General features: G+C 36.4%; 1 protein-coding gene across 1 annotated transcript in view; it reads right to left on the bottom strand.

Moving 5' to 3' along the window:
• The window catches only part of si:ch211-106n13.3 (vWFA and Collagen domain-containing protein), a 78,178-nt gene that overhangs the window by 16,494 nt on the left and 38,005 nt on the right, over window positions 1-23,679 (bottom strand). Inside the window, exons 20-24 of the mRNA XM_049476620.1 lie at window positions 18,502-18,546; window positions 16,560-16,613; window positions 14,341-14,394; window positions 11,676-11,729; window positions 4,277-4,348 (exon numbers count right to left, since the gene is read on the bottom strand). Coding sequence (XP_049332577.1) covers window positions 4,277-4,348; window positions 11,676-11,729; window positions 14,341-14,394; window positions 16,560-16,613; window positions 18,502-18,546 — 279 coding nt within the window. The remainder of the gene's footprint in view (window positions 1-4,276; window positions 4,349-11,675; window positions 11,730-14,340; window positions 14,395-16,559; window positions 16,614-18,501; window positions 18,547-23,679) is intronic.

The following is a 23,679-nucleotide window of genomic DNA, read 5'->3' as shown; positions in this document are numbered from 1 at the left end:
TTTGATTAATATTATTTTGTATAATGTTTCGCTCAGTAGACTAAACTAGAGACTTTATGGGCTGTATTAAGTCACTGCCATCATAACACTTTTGCTAGTGGTTCTTGGAAGCCTGGTTGGACCTAAGAGTAACAATTAGGGAAATACTTTTGTCACTTTTTAAAGTGTGAGGTTTTAAGCTGTGAGATCTTTTGTTGGTATTTATAAACACGTGTGACTAATCAGATTTTTGGGTGTTCAATTTCCCTTTCTCTCTCGTCTACCTGTTTATCTCTAGGCCCCTTGGATGTGTGGATTTATGCAGTGGTGTTCAGTTGCATAAAGAGCCCTGTGTTTTAATTGAGTAACTATATTCTTGATTTGGTACCAATGTTTTAATGAAAGTAAAAATAAATGTGAATGAGATTTCTATTTTGTGTGGAAAATAAATTAATTGTTTTGGAAACTTGTCTCTTTGCTCAGAAGTGAATCATTTTACTGTAGCAGTGTACTTTACTGGGTTACTTCTATAGCCAAGGCCAAGTGATTTACATACTGTTACAGTAGCTATGGGGGCATAGAGTTACTCAGGCAAATAAATCACCATTTTTACACCATTAACAAGCTCAAAGTAGCTCCATGCCTTATTGGTAGAATTCTCAAAGTCCTGACATTTAAAACAAAGCACTGAGAGTTTTAAAAGTGCACAGATAGTTTATTAAAAACACTATTAATACACAATCTGTTCCCGTATACCACCTATATGGCTTAATTTCAAGATGGTACTGCATGCATCAACAGACCTGGTAACTTACTTTATCTCCATTCTGAATAGCATTACAATCCCACACTTTCTTCTGAGTGAAAATAATGTTTGCCTGCTTAAAAACAGCTTTAACCACTATTAGATTACTGGTGCATCTTACACAATTAGAATATCATTGAAAAGTTACTTTATTTCAGTAATTCAGTTCAAAATGTGAAACTCATGTATTATATAGATGTATTAAACAGAGTGATCTATTTTGAGCGTTATTTTTTTATTATTGATGTTGGTAATTATGGCTTATAGCCAATGAAGACCAATTGGTGCTTTGGGCAGTGTGCCAAGTCCTGCTGGAAAATGAAATCCTCATCTCCATAAAAGTTATCAGTAGCAGAGGGAAGCATGAAGTGCTGTAAGATTTTTTTGGGAAATCAAAACTTTAGACTTGATGATAAAACACAGTGGATCAACACCAGCAAATGACATGTTTCTCCAAACCATTAATGATCGTCAGTAAATTTTACATTTCATTTGTAAATCAAGGGAGAAATCAGAGTCTGGAGGAAGAGTGGAGAGACACACAGTCCAAACTGCTCGAGGTCTAGTGTGAAGTTTCCACCAATCAGTGATGGTTTGGAGAGACATGTCTGTCGTCTGCTGGTGTTGATCCACTGTGTTTTATCCAAAGTCCAAAGTGATGCGGATTTCATTTACCAGCAGGACTTGGCACACTGCCCACACTGCCAAAAGTACCAATTGGTCTTATATAATATTTTTATTTTCTGAGACACTGATTTTTGGGGTTTTATTGGCTGTAAGCCATAATCAACAATAAAAGAAATAAACGCTTACAATAGATCACTCTGTGTTTAATACATCTATATAATATATGAGTTTCACATTTTGAACTGAATTACTGAAATAAAGTAACTTTTCAATGATATTCTAATTTATACTAGATGCACTAGAGCTGGGCGATTAATCGATTTTATTTTAACTCGGAAGCTCCGTGATCTGGAGTTGGTTCAGTTTTGCACAGCAGCAGCTCTAGCTCCCCATCTAAACTACAGTTTGTTTTTTTGCATATTCATGAAAAAAGATCTCATTTTATAGAACACTGGCACTTATTTAAAAGCTTTGTTTTGCAATTCAAGCTCAATGGGGAAAATTCGCTACTTAATGGCATATTCAATTGTACTTGTTTTCTATTTTGTAAGTTTTATCAAAAAGGGCACCATTTTATTAGTTTTTTTGAGGGTGGGTTTATTTATTTTATTTATTTTTTTAAGTTTGAGGGTGCATTGTGTCAGTAGTACCTAAACTTGTACCTTTGCTTGTTTTTGGTTGCACTTTAACCATAAAGGGGACATTTAAGTGAAAACTAAATAATAAAAAAAACTAGTTTTTAACCATTTTTTAAAAATCGTCTTTATTTTGATTTTTAGTAGGGGAAAAAAATTGATTCAAATCGAAAATCGGATAAAAAAAAAATGGGCCATATCGCTCAGTTCTAAGATGCACTAATCTATCTTTATCAGCAGCTTCTTATCAGAAACTGTACTGAATCTGAAACATTCAGTTGGGATCTTTTTTGCATGAGGGGGAAAAAGGTGCAGTAGCACCGTTTATCACACACGCAGTAAAGCAAACATAGCAGATGTGTTATCACAGAGCTATTTCCTCTTAACCTCAGTGGAAATATAGAGGTGGATGGGGAGGTGTGTTGTTTTTTGAGTGTGGTTTGGAGGGATTGATTCAGTTCCAGCGGTTTAATATCTAGCTGAAATGTGTCTCAAACCATCTAAATGAATGGGTATGTTTACACCAGCATAACTGTAGATAAGTACATAGCTGGCTATGGTGTAGTATCAGCAAGCTCTTTAGATGGCAGCTGTATGTGGACGAGCATTGTCCTGTTAAAATAGCGTACAGTGGTTCACACTGAAAAAAATTATCCATGTGTTGAGACAGTGTAATACGTGTGTTTTAACTAAAAATATTCAAATTTCAGGAATTATAATATATTTTGTATGATAAATTATTTGAGTAATATTGTGTAAATTAAGTCATTGTAATTAGGTAATACTGTATTCAGAAATGAAGTAAAGTTTACTAAAAGAAAGGATTGTCTGAAGTTCAGTTCACTTATTTACTCTATGTAACATTTAAGTCTTGAAACCGAGTTACTTACATTTATCTGAAATTAAATTTACTAAGTTGCAAAACTTTTTTTTTTTTAAATAATTTTACTCTTATTTTTCAGTGCACTTACACCTGCATAAAAAAATTATATTGAGATTTTTTTTTTCGCTTTTAGATGACTAGTTGTCCTAAAGGTTCAGTAAGTCAGGTTAGGTTATTGACCTGAATTGCAACTATAGAAAATATCTAAATTTGAATGTTCTGATCTATATTTTTAGTATTAGGGTAGCATATTTAAGACTACATAATATTTGTACAGAATAGAGATACTATGATACAATTTCTCCAAATACATTAATTCCATATTAAAGTACAATATGATATTTAAAACACATTAAATATTATTATTTTTTTACAGTTTGTGCAGCTGGATTTAGGGCGTGTCTGTGTGTCTTTGGTATCGTGAGGCCACAAAAAGCAAAATTTTTAAAAATGCAAAAAATCATGTACTAATTATTTTAATTAATCATGGGTGGGGTTAAAAATAGGCATAACATGACATAAACCAATCAGTGTGCCAATCATCATTCCCTTTAAGAGGGTGAGCTCTGACTTTGGGGCGTTCGTATCTTAACAGTGCGGTGCTTTTGTGCGCCAAGGGAACAGAAATGTTATTTTAATTTTTATTCTGTTTATTGTTGAGTTAAAAGTCAGGTTTGTGCTCTGCAGTGCGTCTGTGTGTTTAAAGAGTGGGGGTGTACACAGCGTGCTGGGAGCATTTATAAGAATGGACTCTGATGGCTAACTGTTGTCAGGGTTTTAATCAGTCAGTGGGACACTGCTGTTTTCCGCCACCAAAATAGAAATACGGCAGAAGTTTACCTGAACACACCTCACTTCCAGACTACCACGCCCATCAGTGTAGATTTTAGTTATTCCTAAACTCTACCCTAAGATGCTTTTTTAACGGCGTGGGCTCAAAGCGTGAAAATAGAGTGTTAATGGGGTGTAAGATAGCAAAGAACATAACATGTCATTGTAACATCAGCATTATATGAACAAACATTGTCCTTTTGAAGTAATCTATCTTGGGTTTGTTTAAACCAGCATTTCTGTGAATATTTTATATGAGTTTTGTGACCATTTTCAGCTTAGAAACCTTAAAAAAAATTAGTTTGACCAGAACATGTTTTGAATAGTTAAATATATGTTTTATTAGATTAAGAGTTTAAAAAATAAATAAAAATTTTGTGAATTTGGAAGACAAACAAGTAAATGGCACCGATTCAATGGAATAGCCCATTTGCTCATCTCTAAAAAGCACCAACTGTGTTTTTTCAAGCCTGATTTAGATGTTTTATAGTTTTATACTGTTAGTAAAAGACTCACCTTATGGCCTTTTAAACCTGGTAGACCCTGAATTCCTGGAGGACCCTGAATCCCGGGTTCTCCGTCTGATCCCTGAGTGAAAAACACACACACAAAAATAATGATTAAAAATTTAAAGTGTAAAATATATTTAGGTCAATCAGCCAAAACATTAAAACCACAGCTCCCAGGTGAAATGAATAATATTAGTAATAGTGAACAAACCACATTGAGCACAGAGAACAAAGCAAATTGGGTACCACTTTAAAATAAGACTACCTTTATAAAGGGTTTATAAATGGTCTAGTTTATTAATGGTTACAAATTAGGTTGTAAATGCCTTAAAAATCATTAATAATCAGTTATAACACATACGTAGAAATGTACATAGACCTGTTGTTTGCCAAATAGTGAACCCACAGCCACATAACTGATTATTAATGATTTTTAAGGCATTTACAACCTAATTAGTAACCATTAATAAACTAATTGTAAACCATTTATAAACCCTTTATAAAGGTAGTCTTATTTTAAAGTGGTACCGCAAATTGTGATTTCTAGGCCAGTCTGGGTCAGGGGGGTATAGTCGGATCGGTCGAATTAATATTAGGTAGGTGGTTTTAATGTTATGGCTGAAAACACTTTCTAGGAATCATGTATTAATAATGCTTTAATCTTAAACATATGTTTATATGGAATTATATGTCATTCATATTCACACCTTATACGTGTCCCATGACTTTTGGCATGTCCCATATTTTTGACAGAGTCAAATTTTCACTCTTTTCACAGGGACATTTCGAGCCAGTTGCTGCCGGTTACGATCATTACCACCTACTGCGCTCGATGCCTTCCACTGTGAGTGATAATGGCTTATATGATGTATTTCCACTAAATACACACGACACTGTGGATCAAGATATTCCCTCACAAGATAGCACCTCACAACTTACACAGGTGGGGGCGGTCGTTTCTAAGCTTGCCGTCCTATAACTGGTAAAAATAACACTTGATCAGGATCAGCTTACAGCTTACTGCTGCTGTCTCATGACTTTTGGCATGTCAGTCTACTACTGTCAGTCATTATACATATAATTATGCTTTTATATAAGGAGTTATGGTTGTAAGTAATATATTTCAGGGCTTTAAGTGAAGTGAGATTAAACATATCTAACTGCTGCTTTAAAAACAGAACTTGCAGCTTAGAAGTTTATGTATTTAACGCAAAAAAAATAAAAAATAAAGTAACGTCTCACATCCTGTTTTTAACCTTTTGCAAGGCACGCTCGGAGCTTGTTACTTCTAAAATCATACAGAACTGAAAGCCAAATGTGTGGTCACTCCACGCTTCATGCCATGTAGGGGCATATATTAATATATTTATATATATATATACAGCTCTGAAAAAAGAGACCACTTAAAAATGATGAGTTTCTTTGATTTTACCAAATTAAAAAAAAACCCCTCTGGAATATAATCAAGAGGAAGATGGATGATCACAAACCATCAAACCAAACTGAACTGCTTGAATTTTTGCACCAGGAGTAAAGCAGCATAAACTTATCCAAAAGCAGTGTGTGTCAGAGTTTGACCCAGGCAGAGAGACGTGGAGGCGGACGTATTCACAGGTAGGGCGAATTTATTAAATAAATATAAACAAATAAACAAAGAACAGCGAAACAAACCAAAACAAACTAGGGAGACTAGAGAACAAGAAACTAAACAAACGCTGGAAAATAAACTAGGAATAAACAAGAGAGAGAGACTAATGATAAATAAACAAATAAACAAGTAAACTAGAAACAAAGAAATAAACAAGAAACGGAGGCAAGATAAAACTAAAACAAATAGGGAGGCTACTAAACCAGAAACTAAACAGAGCTAAGAACATAAACAGGGAATAACTAAAGACTAAACACTAAGCAGGTGAATAGGGAACACGGAAACAAACAAGAGATACTAAAGATAAACAAACGGGGAGACTATAAAACTAGGCGGGATAATCTAAAACAGGGCAAGGGTATAAACTAGGGAAAACACAGGGAACTAGAAAATAACAGAATAAACAGGAAGATAAATATATACTACAAACAAATAGGGAGACTAAACAAGGAAAACAAAATGAATAATGAAACAAGACTATGAACTAAACAGAGCAAGGATAATAACAAGGATTAAACTAAGATAGACACGGAGAGAAAATCTGGGAACACGGGAAGACAAACGACAGGAGACAGTGCAAAGACCGACGGAGGACAAGGTGACAGAGGAAAGCTATTTAACTAAACAGGAAACACACTGGGAGTGGAAACACCTGGGGAAGGGGTGGAGCTACAAATGAGACATGAGGTAATGGAAAATCACAGGCAGAACACAGGGGCACGGGTCACGTGGGACAACACAGGCACGAGGACAGACAGGAAACAGGGTCAGGCGTGACAGTGTGTAAGACTGGTGGAGGAGAGCATGATGCCAAGATGCATGAAAACTGTGATTAAAAACCAGGGTTATTCCACCAAATATTGATTTCTGAACTCCTAAAACTCTTTATGAATATGAACTTGTTTTCTTTGCATTATTTGAGGTCTGAAAGCTCTGCATCTTTTTTTGTTATTTCAGCCATTTCTCATTTTCTGCAAATAAATGCTCTAAATAACAATATTTTTATTTGGAATTTGGGAGAAATGTTGTCTGTAGTTTATAGAATTAAACAGCAACATTAATTTTACTCAAACATAAACCTATACATAGCAAAATCAGAGAAACAGATTCAGAACCTGAAGTGGTCTCTTAATTTTTTACAGAGCTGTATATTTATATATATATATATATATATATATATATATATATATATATATATATATATATATATATATATATATATATATATGCGTGGTGAGAAAAAGCAGAAGTAATCAAACAAGCATTCCTCCAGGGTGTTAATGCTGTTTCCGAGCAAAACCCCATCTATAAAACCATTGTGTGTCCGGATGTTTGTTGACACCCCTTCTAATGCTTTCACAAATTCACGCTAATAGCTACTCAGATAAGTTGCAACCATTGACCCACATTGAGCCACAGATGTTAAAAAAAGTGCACACAGTTATAGTCACTATATTAACTACCCAGATTAATTACTGTATGCATCATCCAGTAATCAGAATGGTGTATACACTGACAGGTGCGGTATACTAATATGGCTAAACTGACTTTCTATATGATTAAATTAGATATCTTAAAGGAGAACTCTGGTGTAAAATGGTCTTTTGTTGTAGTAAAACATGATAAAAAGTTCTTACCTTTGATGAATAGCACGCCTCCACTCTCCCACAGAGTTCAGAGGACCAGAAATTTTATAATTTTGTACAAACACCCTTCAGACTGGGTAATACGGGGCATATTTTGCCCTGATAAATCTCAAAGTAGCTCCACACCTCCTTGCTAAAATCCGGAAAGCCCTGATATTTAAAACGAGGCATTAATAACTTAAAAAAGGGCACAAGAAGCTTATTAAAAACCACTGTTTACATCCCATAACACTAGCTTCAGCTCTGAGCGCCGCCATCACTGTACTGATAATAACATAGACATATATATACATAGACTCCTGCTGGCACCGGCTACTCTTCTATGCGAGATCTATGTATATATATATATGTCTATGTTATTAATGCCTCGTTTTAAATGTCAGGGCTCTCCGGATTCGAGCAAGGAGGTGTGGAGCTACTTCGAGCTGGATAACGGTGTAAAAAGTGATTTATCAGGGTAAATTATGCCCCGTATCACCCAGTCTGAAGGGTGTTTGAACAAACTGTTAATTTCTGGATCTCTGAACACTGTGGGAGAACGGAGGTGTGCTATTCATTAAAGATAAGAACTTTTTATCATGTTTTACTAAAACAAAAGTCCATTTTACACCAGTTCTCCTTTAATGCTGACTGATGGAAAAGAAAATGTAAGATCAGCATCCTGAAAGATCTGAGATTTTACAGCATGAATTAATTTGGGATCATTTTTTGGCAAATAACAGGCCCATGTTGCCTTTCTATTTATTATTTTCAGGGTTCATCCATGTTCTAAGCAACAAATTGTCATGCTCCATGTCTTCAAGGCAAATTTGCATGAATTTTTTGAATACTTTTTAAATCAAAAATCTACTAAAACTATCATTAAAATTGATCACATTTCCCTCTAGAACCTCTTAGTAGTCTTGAAATTCTATAGTACTCTGCACAGATTTAAGACACCCGGTGTCAGATGAAGCAAAGCAGCCCCAGAACATATGTATGTAGTATGTATGTATATATATATATATACAGCTCTAGAAAAAAAAACAAGAGAGCACTTAAAAATGATGAGTTTCTTTGATTTTATCTGATTAAAAACCTCTGGAATATAATCAAGAGGAAGATGGATGATCACAAGCCATCAAACCTTGCTTGAATTTTTTGCACCATGAGTGGCATAAAGTTATCCAAAAGCAGTTTTAACCAATAAATCCCTATGATTTTTTTCATGTTTTTTAATGCCTTCAAGGCAGATTTTTATGACTATACTATTTTTAATGGACAATAAAACCAAAAATCCACTAAAACTATTACTAAAATTGCTTATAGTAGGTCTAAAATAAATCAGATAACATATCGACACAGAATCTAACTCTGAACCGATGTATTTGTTAGCTCGAAATAGATTTTCTCCATCGATAAAGTGAAACTAACACATTTGTAGACCAAATTTCCTTGGCTTTTCCAAAACTTATCTAGGCCTGGAAATTGCTATTTTCATATTCCATGACTTTTCCAGGTTTATTTATGCATTATAACTGCTTATTATTAGTTTATAAAGCATTTACAACCTTATTAATTACTACTAATAAACTCTTATTCATAATAAGAAGTCTTATAGTTTTTTTTAAGTAGTACCAACCACCTTCCTGTTTGTTGCTTGACCCCCCTTACAACCCCCTGACATGACAGAGTGCGAGCACTGTTTCCTCTTTGTCTTTCCTGTACAAAGAAACACAATTTGGGCGTCTGGGTGCATTATCAGCTGTTCTCGTGTGTAAAAGATGAGTATCGGTAGTGTCATGAAATTCTGTGGAAAAAGGAAGTTGCCACTTTTGTCTGCCTGGTTCTTGTAAGAACAATTCTTTAAAAAGTCTAAAGACAGAAGCAGCAAATCTGTCGTCTCCATCTATACTTGGAACAGCTGATGTTAAAACAATCCTGCGTTCTACTACACAGGGCTCGATGCAAAGTACCGGGTATACGTTCACTACGCACTGGCTCTGAGCCACACGAACTTTCAAGGAACATGGTTTAAAGTGAAGTATGGGCTGATAACAGCAGTGCAGAGATATAATCTCTGTTCAGTCATTTCCTAAGCTTTGAGGGGGAGGATGAAGGTGGTGGAAAGACTTTTTTCATTTTCACAGCTCTGGTTGGGGGGAAAACCCTAAAATGTTTAAGTTTTTATCAACAGCTGGTGGTGCACCTGGGAGGCCTTCCTGCCCACAAGAATCAGAGATTCTGTAGACCTATCTCTGATGCTTTAGAACTATTATACTGATGGGAATGGGTCATTTTGTAAAGTTTTTAGTTCCATATGTGGTGGTTTATTGGTTAGCACGTTTGCCTCCCAACACTGGCGTTTCCATGTTCTCCCCGTGTCTGTGTGGGTTTCCTCCGGGGACTCCGGGGTTTATTTCTCCCACAGTCCAAAAACATGGAGATCAAGTAAATTGGAAAATTGGATACTCTAAAAAAAAATGACTACTCTAAACTGATCTGCTAAACTGGACACTCTAAATTGCCCAGAAAAATTAAATACTCTAATTTGATCTGGTATATGTGTAATTGTGTGTTATGTATGTGAGTTTGTGTGTGTGTAAATGTATCTATGGCTGTGTGCCCAGATAAGGATTGGTACTCTATCCTAGGTAAATTCTGTAGTGCCTGATGCGGTTGTTTCCGGTTGAGAGTACGCTTTGTGCTATTGGCTGCCGCTTCTCACCAGCGTGTGGATGAGTGCTGAGTATGAATGGTTGTGTGTAAAACGCGTAAATTGTAAAGCGTCCTTGGGTTTCTAGAAGGCGCTATATAAGTTGAACTTCATTCATTCACTATTTGTCACCAACTGGAGGTAAAACTCACTTTTAGACCTGGTAATCATGGGAGATAGTCCTGCTTATAAAACAGAGTTTTTGTAGACTTTGAAACACGCTAGGTTGGGATAATCCCTCAGTATTTCATCAACAGCTTCAGCTTTTCAAATGTAACCTGGAAGGTTTGGTTTGGTTTCACACAAGAAAAACAAGAAAAAAGTGCAACAAAAGCTACGTTCACATTACAAGCCACATTGCTCAAATCGGATTTTTTTGAAGGTTCACATTTGCAAATGTAAGTGATCTGTATCTGTGTGTAACGGGAACGAATCTGCACAGCTGCTCCAAGAGATGTGTGAGTACGAGAGAGAAGCACGTAGCGCTAATGCTAATGCGTAAAAGCAAAAAGAGGCAAGAATTCGGATTTGACCTTTTACATTCATGTTGCATGTCTGTGGATTGGGTACGTATCCGACTTAGGACCACATATGAAACACAGCCATGAAAAATTCAGATCTGAGCCACATTGATCAAAAAATCCGATTTGAGTCACTTCAGCCTGGTAATGTGAACAGAACTAAAATGCACAACAACAAACCACTTAAGCATGTTGTCCCCACTGATTGGTCAGATCTGTCTGGGATGGAGATAGAAAGTGAGTACGACAAAAGAAAATCATGAATTTCAGAGCAGCAAAAATATTTTGTGCATATTTGTGTGAAGCTGCTGTTACACTGATTTTGCAAAATTGGCTTCTACACTTTCAAACACATTGTTTTTTTTTAGAATGCACGTCAGACGTGTTGGTAAAGAGCAATAATAAATCTGTGTCATAAATCAGGTTAAACTGCACCTGAACAGCCATTTAGCACGAACATGAGGAGCTCTAGAAAGCTTTAGAAAAAATAAGAGACAACTTAAAATGTTGAGTATTTGAATATTTGCACCAGGAGTGGCATGAAGTCATCTAAAAGCAGTGTGTAAGACTGGTGGAGGAGAACATGATGCCAAGATGCATGAAAACTGTGATTAAAAACCCAGGTTATTCCACCACATATTGATTTCTGAACTCTTTTAGAAAATGTATATAATTTTTCTATAGCACTGGTCTTTAAACTATTGCTGATGGGAGTGGACCTACAGAACTAGATTTTTAATCCATTGCCAATGGCAAAAGTTCTACATGACTAGGGTTTGACATCGTTGTTGATAGCTGCAGGTCTACAAAACTGCACCTTAAAACATTTTTATTTTCACACCTTTGGTTGGGAGAAAATCCCCAACATATTAGTCAGCGGCTGGCGGTGTACTCACTTTAGGGGCTGGTGCACCTGGTAAGCCATCCTGCCCTCGAGAACCAGAATTTCCCTGCAAGAGAAGCAAAGTAAGCAATAGTTATCTTTAGAGTACACTCAGGAGCTTGAGAAAAGTAGGTCAGATAAATATGACTGGGGGTGAAAGAGATTCTCTTGAATTCAATTTCAAAGACTTACTGGCAGGGCTATATTAAGTCATTGGGTTGCCAAAGAATTCAAGTGTTGTTTATCACACATCTAGTGCCATAACCACTAAATCCACTGCTGCCCCCATTATTTACCAGATGAGCAATATGATGTTAGTGCAATGTGTCAATCAAACATCTGTGACCTTAAAAGACATAGACTCTAAATCAGGCACCCAGTTGGTACATCAGACCCTTTAAGTCTTGTAGGTTCTGAGGTGAAGCCATGATGAATCAGTAGGGTTCCTGCACATCCCAAAGTGGTACCAGGTTATCCACATGAAGAAAACAGGACTCATCAGTCCATGTAGCCTTCTTTCTTTGCTTCAAAGTCCATTTCTGAGACTTCCATGTCCATTGTAGGCACTTTTGGGGATGGATAGGGTTTAACATGGGCACACTAACCAGTCTTAAACTATATATAGTATGCCCACAACAGTGGGTTGCCAGTTCATAGTTTGTCCCCTTGGACTGCTGGTGATGGGTACTCACCACTGCTGACCAGGAGCAACCAGGTGCTCAAAATCAGCCATTCTAGCCTTTATTTGGTCCTTGTCAAAGTAGTTCATTGTATCTACAGGACTGCAGGACTACAGGACACCACTTCAGATGTTTGAAGATCTGGGCTTTGAAACCACTGTGTATGGTAGTGGGTCCATAGTATAGGGTCCATTTTTGATAACATTAGGTCTACAGGATGGACTTCAGAACCATTGCTGATGGCTGTGGGTCTACAGGACTGTACTTTGCAATCATTGCTTATGACAGTAGCTCTACAGGACTGGGCTTTGAAACTATTGCTAATGGTAGTAGGTCTATAGGATGGACTTCAAAGCCATTGTTGATGGCAGTGGGTCTACAGGACAGGACTTCAAAACTATTGCTGATGGCAGTATGTCTACAGGACTGGATTTTGAAGCACTGCTAATGGTAGTTAGTCTACAGGACTGGACTTTGAAACCATTGCTAATAGTATTAGGTCTATAGGACTGGACTTTAAAAGCACTGCTAATGGTAGTTTGTCTTCAGGACTGGATTTTGAAGCACTGCTAATGGTAGTTAGTCTACAGGACTGGACTTTGAAACCATTGCTAATAGTAGTAGGTCTATAGGACTGCACTATGAAAGCACTGCTAAAGGTAGTTTGTCTACAGGACTGGATTTTCAAGCACTGCTAATGGTAGTTGGTCTACAGGCTGGACTTTGAAACCATTGCTAATTGTAGTTGGTCTACAGGACTGGACTATGAAAGCACTGCTAAAGGTAGTTTGTCAACAGGACTGGACTTTGTAGCACTGCTAATAGTAGTTAGTCTACAGGACTGGACTTTGAAACCATTGCTAATGGTAGTTGGTCTACAGGACTGGACTATAAAAGCACTGCTAAAGGTAGTTTGTCAACAGGACTGGACTTTGTAGCACTGCTAACGGTAGTTAGTCTACAGGCTGGACTTTGAAACCATTGCTAATGGTAGAAGGTCTACATGACTGGACTTTGCAACCATTGCTGATAGCAGTAGGTCAACAGGACTGGACTTTGAAACCATTGCTGATACCATTAGATCTACAGGACTGGACTTTGGAACCATTGCTGATAGCAGAAGGTCTACAGGACTGGACTTTGAAACCATTGCTGATACCATTAGATCTACAGGACTGGACTTTGGAACCATTGCTGATAGCAGTAGGTCTACAGGACTGGACTTTGTATCCATTGCTGATAGCAGTAGGTCTACAGGACTGGACTTTGAAACCATTGCTGATAGCATTAGATCTACGGGACTGGACTGTGTAACCATTGCTAATGGCAGTAGACCTCACAACCATTGCTGATGGTTGCAGGACTACAGGACTGGAGTTTAAAATCATTGCTGATGGCAGTGGCTCTACAGCACTGGAGTCTGAAACCACTTTGCAGTGGGTCTACAGGACTGGACTTCAAAGCCATTATATATAGCTGTAGGTCTACAGGACTAGACTTCAAAACCAATCCTGATGGCAGTAGCTCCACATGACTGGACTTTGAAACCATTGCTGATAGCAGTAGGTCTACAGGACTGGAGCTCAAATCCATTTCTGGACTGGATTTTAAAAGAACTACTAAAGGTAGTGAGTCTCCAGGACTGGACTTTGCAACCATTTGCAATCATTGCTGAAAGCAGTAGGTCTACAGGACTGGACTCTTGCTGATCGCAGTAGATCTACAGGACTAGACTTTGAAACCATTGATTTTGAGGAAAACAAAGCTGTTTTTTATATTTGAAACACTAATATCAGCTACAATTGCCCCACATGCAATTTTAATTATCAGCTAAATTAGTTTAAATGTATGATATTATAACGTAATTCCTTTTTTATGTTTAGTTTTTAGACAACTATCCCATGACTTTTGTCATGCCTGTGAATTCACATATGCTATGAACAGCTACGGATTTTTTTTATTTTTTGCATTTGTTGCTTCTTGTATTTAATTATTTACCTTTGGGCCGATAGCTCCCTCTTTCCCGGGGGGTCCGTCTGGCCCTGGTGGTCCCTGTAACGTAAAAAAATACATAGATATTATACTATTGATCAGTGCATCATCTTAAACAGTCATGTGTTTTAAAGTATTTAGTAATTATTTATTATTATGCACATAAAACTCACAATGTAATGCTTTTAAAATGCACTATGAAACTAAAATGTTAAATAAAAATAAAGTGTCTACCTGTAATTAACTGTATAAAACATTAGAATACTAAATCCAAATAAACATAAAGTCATCAGTGAGAGTGTCTACCTGTAATTAACTCTATATACCATTAGAATACTTAACTCAAATAAGCATAAAGTCATTCATCAGTGAGAGTGGCTGTAATTAACTTTATATAATATTAGAATACTAAACTGAAAACATAAAGTCAGTGGTCAATGATAGGGGTTGCCTGTTATTAACTCTATATTACATTAGAACAAACCCAAATAAACATAAAATCAGTAATCAGTGAGAGTGTATACCTGTAATTAACTCTATATAACATTAGAATAAACCCAACTAAACATAAATTCAGGGGTCAGTGGGTACCTTTACTATATATAACTCAATTTTACATTAGAATAAACAAAGTTAAGCTTAGGTACATAGTCAGTGAGAGTGTCTAACTCTAATTAACTTTATATAACATTAGAATAAACCCAAATTAACAGTCTAAGTCTGTGGTCAGTGAGTGTCTACCTGTGATTAACTCTATATAACACCAGAATAAGCTCAAATAAACACAAAGCCAGTGGTCAGTAAGAGTGTCTAACTCTATATAACGTTATATAACATTAGAATAAGCTCAAATAAACATAAAGCCAGTGGTTAGTAAGTATCTACCTGTAATTAACTCTATATAACAGTAGAATACTTAATCCAAATAAAAATCAAGTCAGTGGGCAGTAAGAGTTTCTTCCTGTAATTAACTCTATAACATTAAAATAAACTCAAATAAATATAAAATCAGTGATCAGTGAGAGTGTTTACATGTAATTAACTACATATAACACAGATTAACATAAAAGCAGGGGTCAATGAGTACCTTTACCTATATATAACTCAATTGATCAATAGAATAAACAAATTAAGCTTAAGTAGATGGTAAGTGAAAGTGTCTAACTCTATATAACTCTATATAGCATTAGAATAAACCCAAATAAGCGTAAAGTCAGTGTAGGTATGCTGTAGTACTTTGATAAATAGAACTTTGTTTCTCCTATAAGAGAGATATCACCTCTATAAGGGAAGTTTATTTGGCAGGAAGTGGAAACAAAGCTGCTGACAGAAGAGCTGTTCAGTTTAAAAAAAGAGAAGAAGTTGATGGTTTGATGGTTTGAGGTGTGAAAACTGTTTGGTCTTCTTCTTGTTTTTGCTCGACTGTCTTTTTTGATCAGAGATAAGAACCACAATCTCCATCCTGAGCTTAGATGTTGGCCTGATTCCAGCTCATTAAACCAGTTTATTATTAAGGACCTCTCTTTGTGTGGGTGCAGTACTGCAGCCCACCAGCAGACAGCAGCACCAGCTCTGTAGAACAGTGTCTAGACGTCTGCAATACTGGGGTGCTTCACTGATGCTATAGGAAATCATTAGGTCTGGCACAGTAAAGCACAGTGAAGCACAATAAAGCACAGTAAAGCACAGTGAAGCACAGTGAAGCACAGTGAAGCACAGTAAAGCACAGTTAAGCACAGTTAAGCACAGTGAAGCACAGTAAAGCACAATAAAGCACAGTGAAGCACAGTGAAGCACAGTAAAGCACAGTAAAGCACAGTGAAGTACTGTAAATCACAGTAAAGCACAGTAAAGCACAGTGAAGCACAGTAAAGCACAGTGAAGCACAGTAAAGCACAGTAAAGCACAGTTAAGCACAGTAAAGCACAGTTAAGCACAGTAAAGCACAGTTAAGCACAGTAAAGCACAGTAAAGCACAGTAAAGCACAGTGAAGCACAGTGAAGCACAGTGAAGCACAGTAAAGCACAGTGAAGCACAGTAAAGCACAGTGAAGCACAGTAAAGCACAGTAAAGCACAGTGAAGCACAGTGAAGCACAATAAAGCACAGTAAAGCACAGTTAAGCACAGTGAAGCACAGTAAAGCACAGTGAAGCACAGTAAAGCATAGTGAAGCACAGTAAAGCACAGTTAAGCACAGTAAAGCACAGTTGTTTTTGTAGGTACCTGAGGTCCTGCTGGTCCAATCGGTCCTGCTGGTCCTGGTAAGCCTCTCTCCCCCTGTTACAGTTAAAGTACAGTACATTTTATATACCGTCATACAAACTACAACATAGAATTTATATGCATCTACCTGTACAAATAGCTGTTTTTAAGTGTATATAATATTCTATATTTATCACTGTCATGCAAAAAGCCATGCATCTTCAAAATAGTACCTTTTAATGGAATTAAGTGGCAACAAGTCAATGTAAGTCATTTTGTAAGTCATATAAGACACAACAGCTACGATGACAAAAATTGAGATACAAGGTTTTTTTTTACAAGGTATATGATTTGATATAATGGCCACAATGTAAAATACTTTATACATTATTTAGAGCACAGACCAGAAATATTTGCTAAGTTTAACTTACAGGACAAAAAAACAACAACAAAAAAAAAAACAAAGATATTGTTTGATTTAGGTCTTGTCACTGTGTCTTTGCTATCGTAACAGCGGGAAAAGTACACCTTGTGCAGCTCAATGTCCGATTGTTGATGTTTGTCTAGGTTGTATTCATCCAATACTCACAAGCACTGTTGCTAATCAAACAACTCAAATAAAAAAGCTGTAAGATAGGGTCCATAGTGTCCAGTAACATTTTGACATGTTCTGTGTCTTTTATTGTTTTTCCAATATATGAAATCAAGCATATGTATAAAAATAAATTAGACATGTAATTTTACAAGTATTAACTCTGCTATAACCATAGAGAAACGTGATTATATAGACTTATACATACAGCATATAAATAATATCTCCAATATTCATTATTATAAAAAAGTTAAGGTAGGGCTGTGTGATATTTATTATTGCAATATATTGCAATGGATTTTACCAGATGTCACTGATCCCACAGATCAAATATAATCTTTCTCTGCATTTCTTAATTAAGTTAAATTATGAGACATTGCAGTAATGATGCTAAAATTATATATTTTGCAACCCATGGTATTACATTTATATATTGAATTCCCATCTGTTAGCAAAGAACCCCATTAGGGTTTATCCCTTAGAGGTTTCCAGAGCTGTTGCTCTTTGCTTTTTGGGTTTTTTTGGGGGTTTAGGTGGAACAATTACCTGCCTGGCCTGTTTATATTATTATTATTACTGTATTATTATTGTATGTACTGTAAGGTGCACTTAAAATCCTTTAATTTTCCCAAAAATCATCAGTGTGCCGTATGTATGAATTTTTAAAGCCATTCTGCTGAAGTACAGCGTTATACAGGAGTTTCAGTTTAGTTCTCCAGCACTGAGACTCAAGGCTGAAGCACTGTTAGCATTAGCCACTAACTGAGATAAGTGCTAGCTTTTTTTTTACCTTTAGAGGTGATTATATCGGACTGTAGCCTGCTGCTAACCCAGCAAGCACTGCTGGAGCACCATTAACATCACCTGCTAACCACGCTAAGTGCTAGCTCTTTTGCCATTCAAAGGTAAGTATTATTGTAGCCAGTAGCCTGCTGCTTACCCCAGCTAGAACTGCTGGTGCACCATTAGCGTTACCTGCGAACCGCTAGTTTTTTCACCTTTTAGAGGGGAGTATATCGGACTGTAGTCTGTGTGTTTACTATGTTAAAGCAAACAACATAGGACAAACAGCTAGCTTATATCACCCTGGCTTACTGGAACACTCTGAGTTTCTCAGTGTAGCTCTGTCAGGCGGCATTAGCCGCTAACTGCGGCTAACCTGAGTGGAAATCTGGAAATCTAAGCTTACTGTAAATAAACGGAAAGTGCTTTGCTCACCCAAATAAACAGTTTTTAGGAGTGAAATCTGTGTAGATTAACATCCAGCACTTGTTTGACTTTTTTTTAGAATTACAGTTTTGTTTACTTAACTTAACCCCCCTGTTCCTTACTAGTGTTGCATAATATGCCTTATAATCCATTGCGCCTTACCTTGGGTCCAACAGGCCCCACTTCTCCTGGAAGTCCTTGAATGCCCTGAAAAACAAACACAGACCACCATAACCACTACAAATTACTGTACACACACACACTAACACACACACTAAACATCCTACACGACCCACAAGAGCCACACGCATCACCACATAAACAGATACAAAAGACTAAAACAATGGCAGCAGCGTTTCTGCGTCTCCAGGCTGTGAGAAGGTCTGTGAGCGCTCAGTGTTTCCTCACAGGCCTGTTATTTGTTTCGGCTGCTGGCGAGTGGAGCGTTCCCTCATTAGGACGGTAATTGCACACGGGGGACGCGTGATTAAAGATCGGGGGTTTAAGCACCGCGTTCGTTCGGCTGTTTTGGGCCGTTTTCGCTTCAGAAAGCTCCCCCACCCAAACCCAAACGCTGATGCTGGAGATTTCGCTTTGTAACAAAACGGCTTAATTTACAATAAACAGGAAGGTACACCCCCGAGCCAAATCAACAAGTCAGTGAATGTTGGCGTAGTTAATAATCCAACCAAGAAATTCACGGTTGTTTGGTGAATCTGAGCTGGGAGGAGATTTTTTTTAGCCTGTTAAACTCTAAACATTACGGTATAAATACTTATACACTATACACTCATTGCCAAAGACACGGTTGTAAACCCTGGTGAAAAAAATCTATATACTTAATTGTACTTCAAACATATTGAGAAATGTCTAAGTATGCTGTAAAATATAGTAACAGATTTATATACTTACTTACAATATATTAAAAGTACATTAATATTATGCTTTCACTTTGATCATACTTTTTAAAAAGTACAATATAGTGTATTTAACCCTTGTGTGGTGTTCATATTTTTGTTACTGGTTTACTTTGTTACTTGTATTTAATTCAGCAAAATTAAGCAATTTTACATTAAAATGCTTTACACATGCTCGCTTCACCTAAATTGCAAGCAATATAAACAGCTTACATGGTTAATATTTGCCCTTTACCTTTCTTATGTTACATTTCTTTTAAAAAGTGCTACTCTTTTTTTATTAGTTTTTTAATAAAATGTAAAAGAAAATGAATTAAACTCAAGATATGAGTAGAAAATTTGTTTAGTTTCAAATTTACAAATGAAGCAATGTTTATTAGCCCTTGGCCAAACATACTGTATGTAATATAAATGTGTGTGTGGGGGGGGGAGTGTACAGTGTGTGTTTATCGAAAATGTGTTTTGATATATGTTTTTCACAAAAAAATGAGCCAATGCCAATGAGTTCGAGTTAGAAAAAAATATTTTTTGTATCATTTGATGAAAAATGAAAACGGGTCCCACAGACCCGAACACCACACAAGGGTTAAACTAAAAATACACTAATATGAAGTTCACTTAAAGTTTAACATAAATCAATATACTTCTAAAATACTTATTTTCAAATATACTTTTGTACATTTTTAGCAAAGTGTGTTAAAAACAACTGTTACATTAGTTCACTTAAAGTACTATGTATCATGTAACTTTTTAGAAAGTAAATTAAATTACTACTACTAATTAAACAAAATTAAAGTAAATTTATAACATGCTAAAAATTGTAGTACAGTATATTAAAATATATTTTTATACCCATCAAAGTATACTAGAAGTGTGTTACTTACAAAAGACAGCAACAAGAAGCAAATATATTTGTACTCTAATGTAGATAACAATAGATCACATGTATTTAACATCAATTCTTAGTACATTTCTAATATATCTGGTGTATAATAATAGTGATACAGTTGTAATACTGATTAAATATATTATAATTTTACTGTAAGCATATTTAAAATATGGGGTTACATACATGAAGCAGTATGTTTAAATGTTACTTAAGTATATTTAAAATAGTTCCATTTCAGTACAGTTACAAAAGTATATTTGGATATAAATATTTTAGAAGTATTTTGAATTACATTACTAAAGTGTACGTCGTAGTAGTCTATTTTTTTTAAATACACTTTATTGTACTTTTACTTTCAAACATTTGATTAAAACATAATATTAATGTACTTTTAATATATTTTAAGTAAGTACAAGTACATATAGATATGTTAGTATATTTACAGCATAGTTAGACATTTCCCAGTATGTTTTAAGTACAATTAAGTTTTTTTAAGTACATTTTTTTTTACCAGGGATCTTTAAAATATATATATATATATAAAAGAGTATTATGGGATGTAAGTGGGTGGGTGTGGGTACATCCAGTTAGACTTAGTAGCCTGAGGTGGGAGATTTAGAAAGCACATTTTATTGACACTTTAAAAACGAGCTTCTAGAAATATCCACGTCTCCACCTGCTGAGATTTATTTTGGCCCGGGAAAAGTCTTCCCCGAGCAGAAGGAGGAGAACATCCAGAGGTTGACCACAGCAGGGTCTGTATTAACCACCAGATTAATCACAAAGATTTAAAATAGCTCCGACACATGACACGAAACAGGCATCCCTGCAGCTACCTAAAAGATTCCATACAGGCCAGCTGCTTTCAGCATCCAGCAACCCCTCACTCCAGCCAAGAGTTCACCACAAGGGCCTCCTGCCAGAAAGAATCCACGTCAAACTCAGCTGAGAGTACTTAGCCTACCTTGTTGTGCTAAAAAACTCTTGCAGTCTGCAGAGTTCTGTCTCAGATATACAAATACGTGAATAAATACAGGTGTGGTCTGATTTGAAGTGCTTTTTTCCCCTCTACCCTATACAAATAAATAGACTTTTAGAGGCTACTCTTGGGTTTGGGTAGTATATGTCTTGGTGAAAGATCCATAGACATTATATACATAGACACCTCATTATAGGCAGGAGCGTAATCCAGCATTGCTGCCATATTGGTTGGGTCTCCTCACTCTGTTGTAGCACTATTTGTCATACTTAGACCAATATAGTTAAGGCCACTTAAAAATGATCAGTTTCTTTGATTTTACCAAATTGAAATCCTCTGGAATAGAATCAAGAGGAAGATGGATGATCACAAGCCATCAAAAAGCAGTGTGTAAGACTGGTGGAGGAGAACGTGATGCCAAGATGCATGACAACTGTGATTAAAAACTAGGGTTATTCCACCAAATATTGATTATTTCTGAACTTTTTCTCTGAATTTTATGAATATGAACTTGTTTTCTTTGCATTATTTGAGGTCTGAAAGCTCTGCATCTTATTTGTTATTTTAGCCATTTCTCATTTTCTGCAAATCAGTGCTCTGAATGACAATATTTTTATTTGGACTTTGGGAGAAATGGCTGTAGTACATTTAAAATATGAATAATAAAACTTGTTTCTTCATTAAAATAAAACATTAATTCATTAATACTTATTTATACACTTAAACTTACATTTAAAGCATGTATATGTAATGTGTCACAGTGTGCTGTATCATAACTACATATCTGTTGATTATTATAGTTGTATTATAGTCATTATTTATTATTATAGTTGTATTATACACCTTCCTTAGTACAAATAAATGCACTTGAGGAAATGCACTGACCCATCCAATATGGCGGCCACCATGCTACATCAGCTCTAAGTCTATAAGGTGTCTATGTATAGTATGTCTATGGAAAGATTTGCCAGACATGCCTCTAATGCCCAGATTAGCCAGATTTTGACCCGATTTTATTGGAGACACATCAAATTGCCTGTGTCGGATCCAAATTTCAGTGTTGCGAGCGACAAAGGTCTGTGTAGTATGAAGTAGCAGAAGAGCAGAAAAGAGTAAAAGACTAGCATGCTCTGCGACACGATATGCTCCCTGGTGCTGACCAATAGCCATGATTCTCAGATTCTTTGCTCCTCCTCTGCGATGAACTCAGTGACCAATCATTGTAAGCCATTGATTCGTCTGTCAGCCAGCCACCGTCACCTTTGTTTCAGTGGTGTGATCGTGAACAAAAAACCTGTATCATCTGTAATGACAAATCCAAGTTCTGTTTTGATCAGATGATGGTCATTTTGGGGAGGGGGTAGTGCACCTATAGGACCTTATAGTGGAGCGGTCTAAGCTTTTACTCTTAATGGCGTTTTTTCTCCCATTTTACATTACTTTTACTGTTATAAAAGTAATGTAGTAATGTAATGTAGTTTAAAATCAGTACTTATACACTTTTACTTAAAGAGTAAAAAGCTTGAGTTGATACTTCAACTTCTACAGAAGCATTTTAAACATTACTATCTATACTTCTACATACAGAGTAATAAATGGGAATACTTTTGACACCTCTGCCTGATCTTTTTGAACACAAAAAGTGAATATCCCTTAAAAAGATCTACACTGTATGATAGACGAGTGAGGTTAGCTCTCGCTCTCTGATGCTGAAGCTGAATTTGGAGCTCGCTCCACCTCGGCCAGCTGTGTTGTTAATATCATTAGCGACGCCGTGGCCCGTCTGAAACGCTGCGGATCGTTTGAAACGTTGCGGATGGCCGTGTGTCTTCATGTGGTGACTTCAGAAGCTGCTGAGAGATGATTGGTCGCGTGTGAAGGTTTTTGCGTGAGGTCTATATCAGCCCTCAGTTTCCCCCTGAATCTACTCAGTGTGTCTCAGAATGGAAGACCAGGCCTTCCATTCTGAGACACAGTAAACACTGCAGCTACACCGGCTCCACAATCAGCGTGGAATGATGTCAAACAGATTGACTCCAGCCACTTTAATTTCACTCTGGCTGCTGCTGAAACCAGCCTTGATTTAATATGCACGTTCCTCTGAAAAGAAAACAGTGATGAGGACAGAGGGGGGAGGAGATAAAGTGGAAAAAACTGCTCTTTTTTATGGCTGATGGCAATGATGATGATGATGAATAGGGCTGGGTATTGAAATTTCGATATCAAAAAGGTACTGACTGAAATGTCTCGGTACTACAGAGTACTGAAAGTATTAAAAAATTGGTGGTTGTTTTCAATACTTTGAATTAAACCCGCCAAACGCGAAGACCTGTTTCTGAAATCTTTCAGACATTTGCTCTGTCTCTTTTTCTCTCTGTTACACTTGCGCTGTCTGTCTTTCGCTCCCACTTTTGCTGTGTATCTTTTGTTGGCTCTCATTTGCGCTGTCTCTCTCTCTCTCTCTCTGAATTATTATAATACAGTAAAAAGCTCTATTCTTGCAGACCTAAACCACACTACACTATTATTACTTTCCCATCACAATAATACTGATT

This window comes from Astyanax mexicanus, chromosome 4, assembly GCF_023375975.1.
Source record: "Astyanax mexicanus isolate ESR-SI-001 chromosome 4, AstMex3_surface, whole genome shotgun sequence".
NCBI classification, from domain to species: Eukaryota; Metazoa; Chordata; class Actinopteri; order Characiformes; family Acestrorhamphidae; genus Astyanax; species Astyanax mexicanus.
Note: the sequence above shows the minus strand (reverse complement) of the source record. Positions and strands in the feature narration are given on the sequence as shown.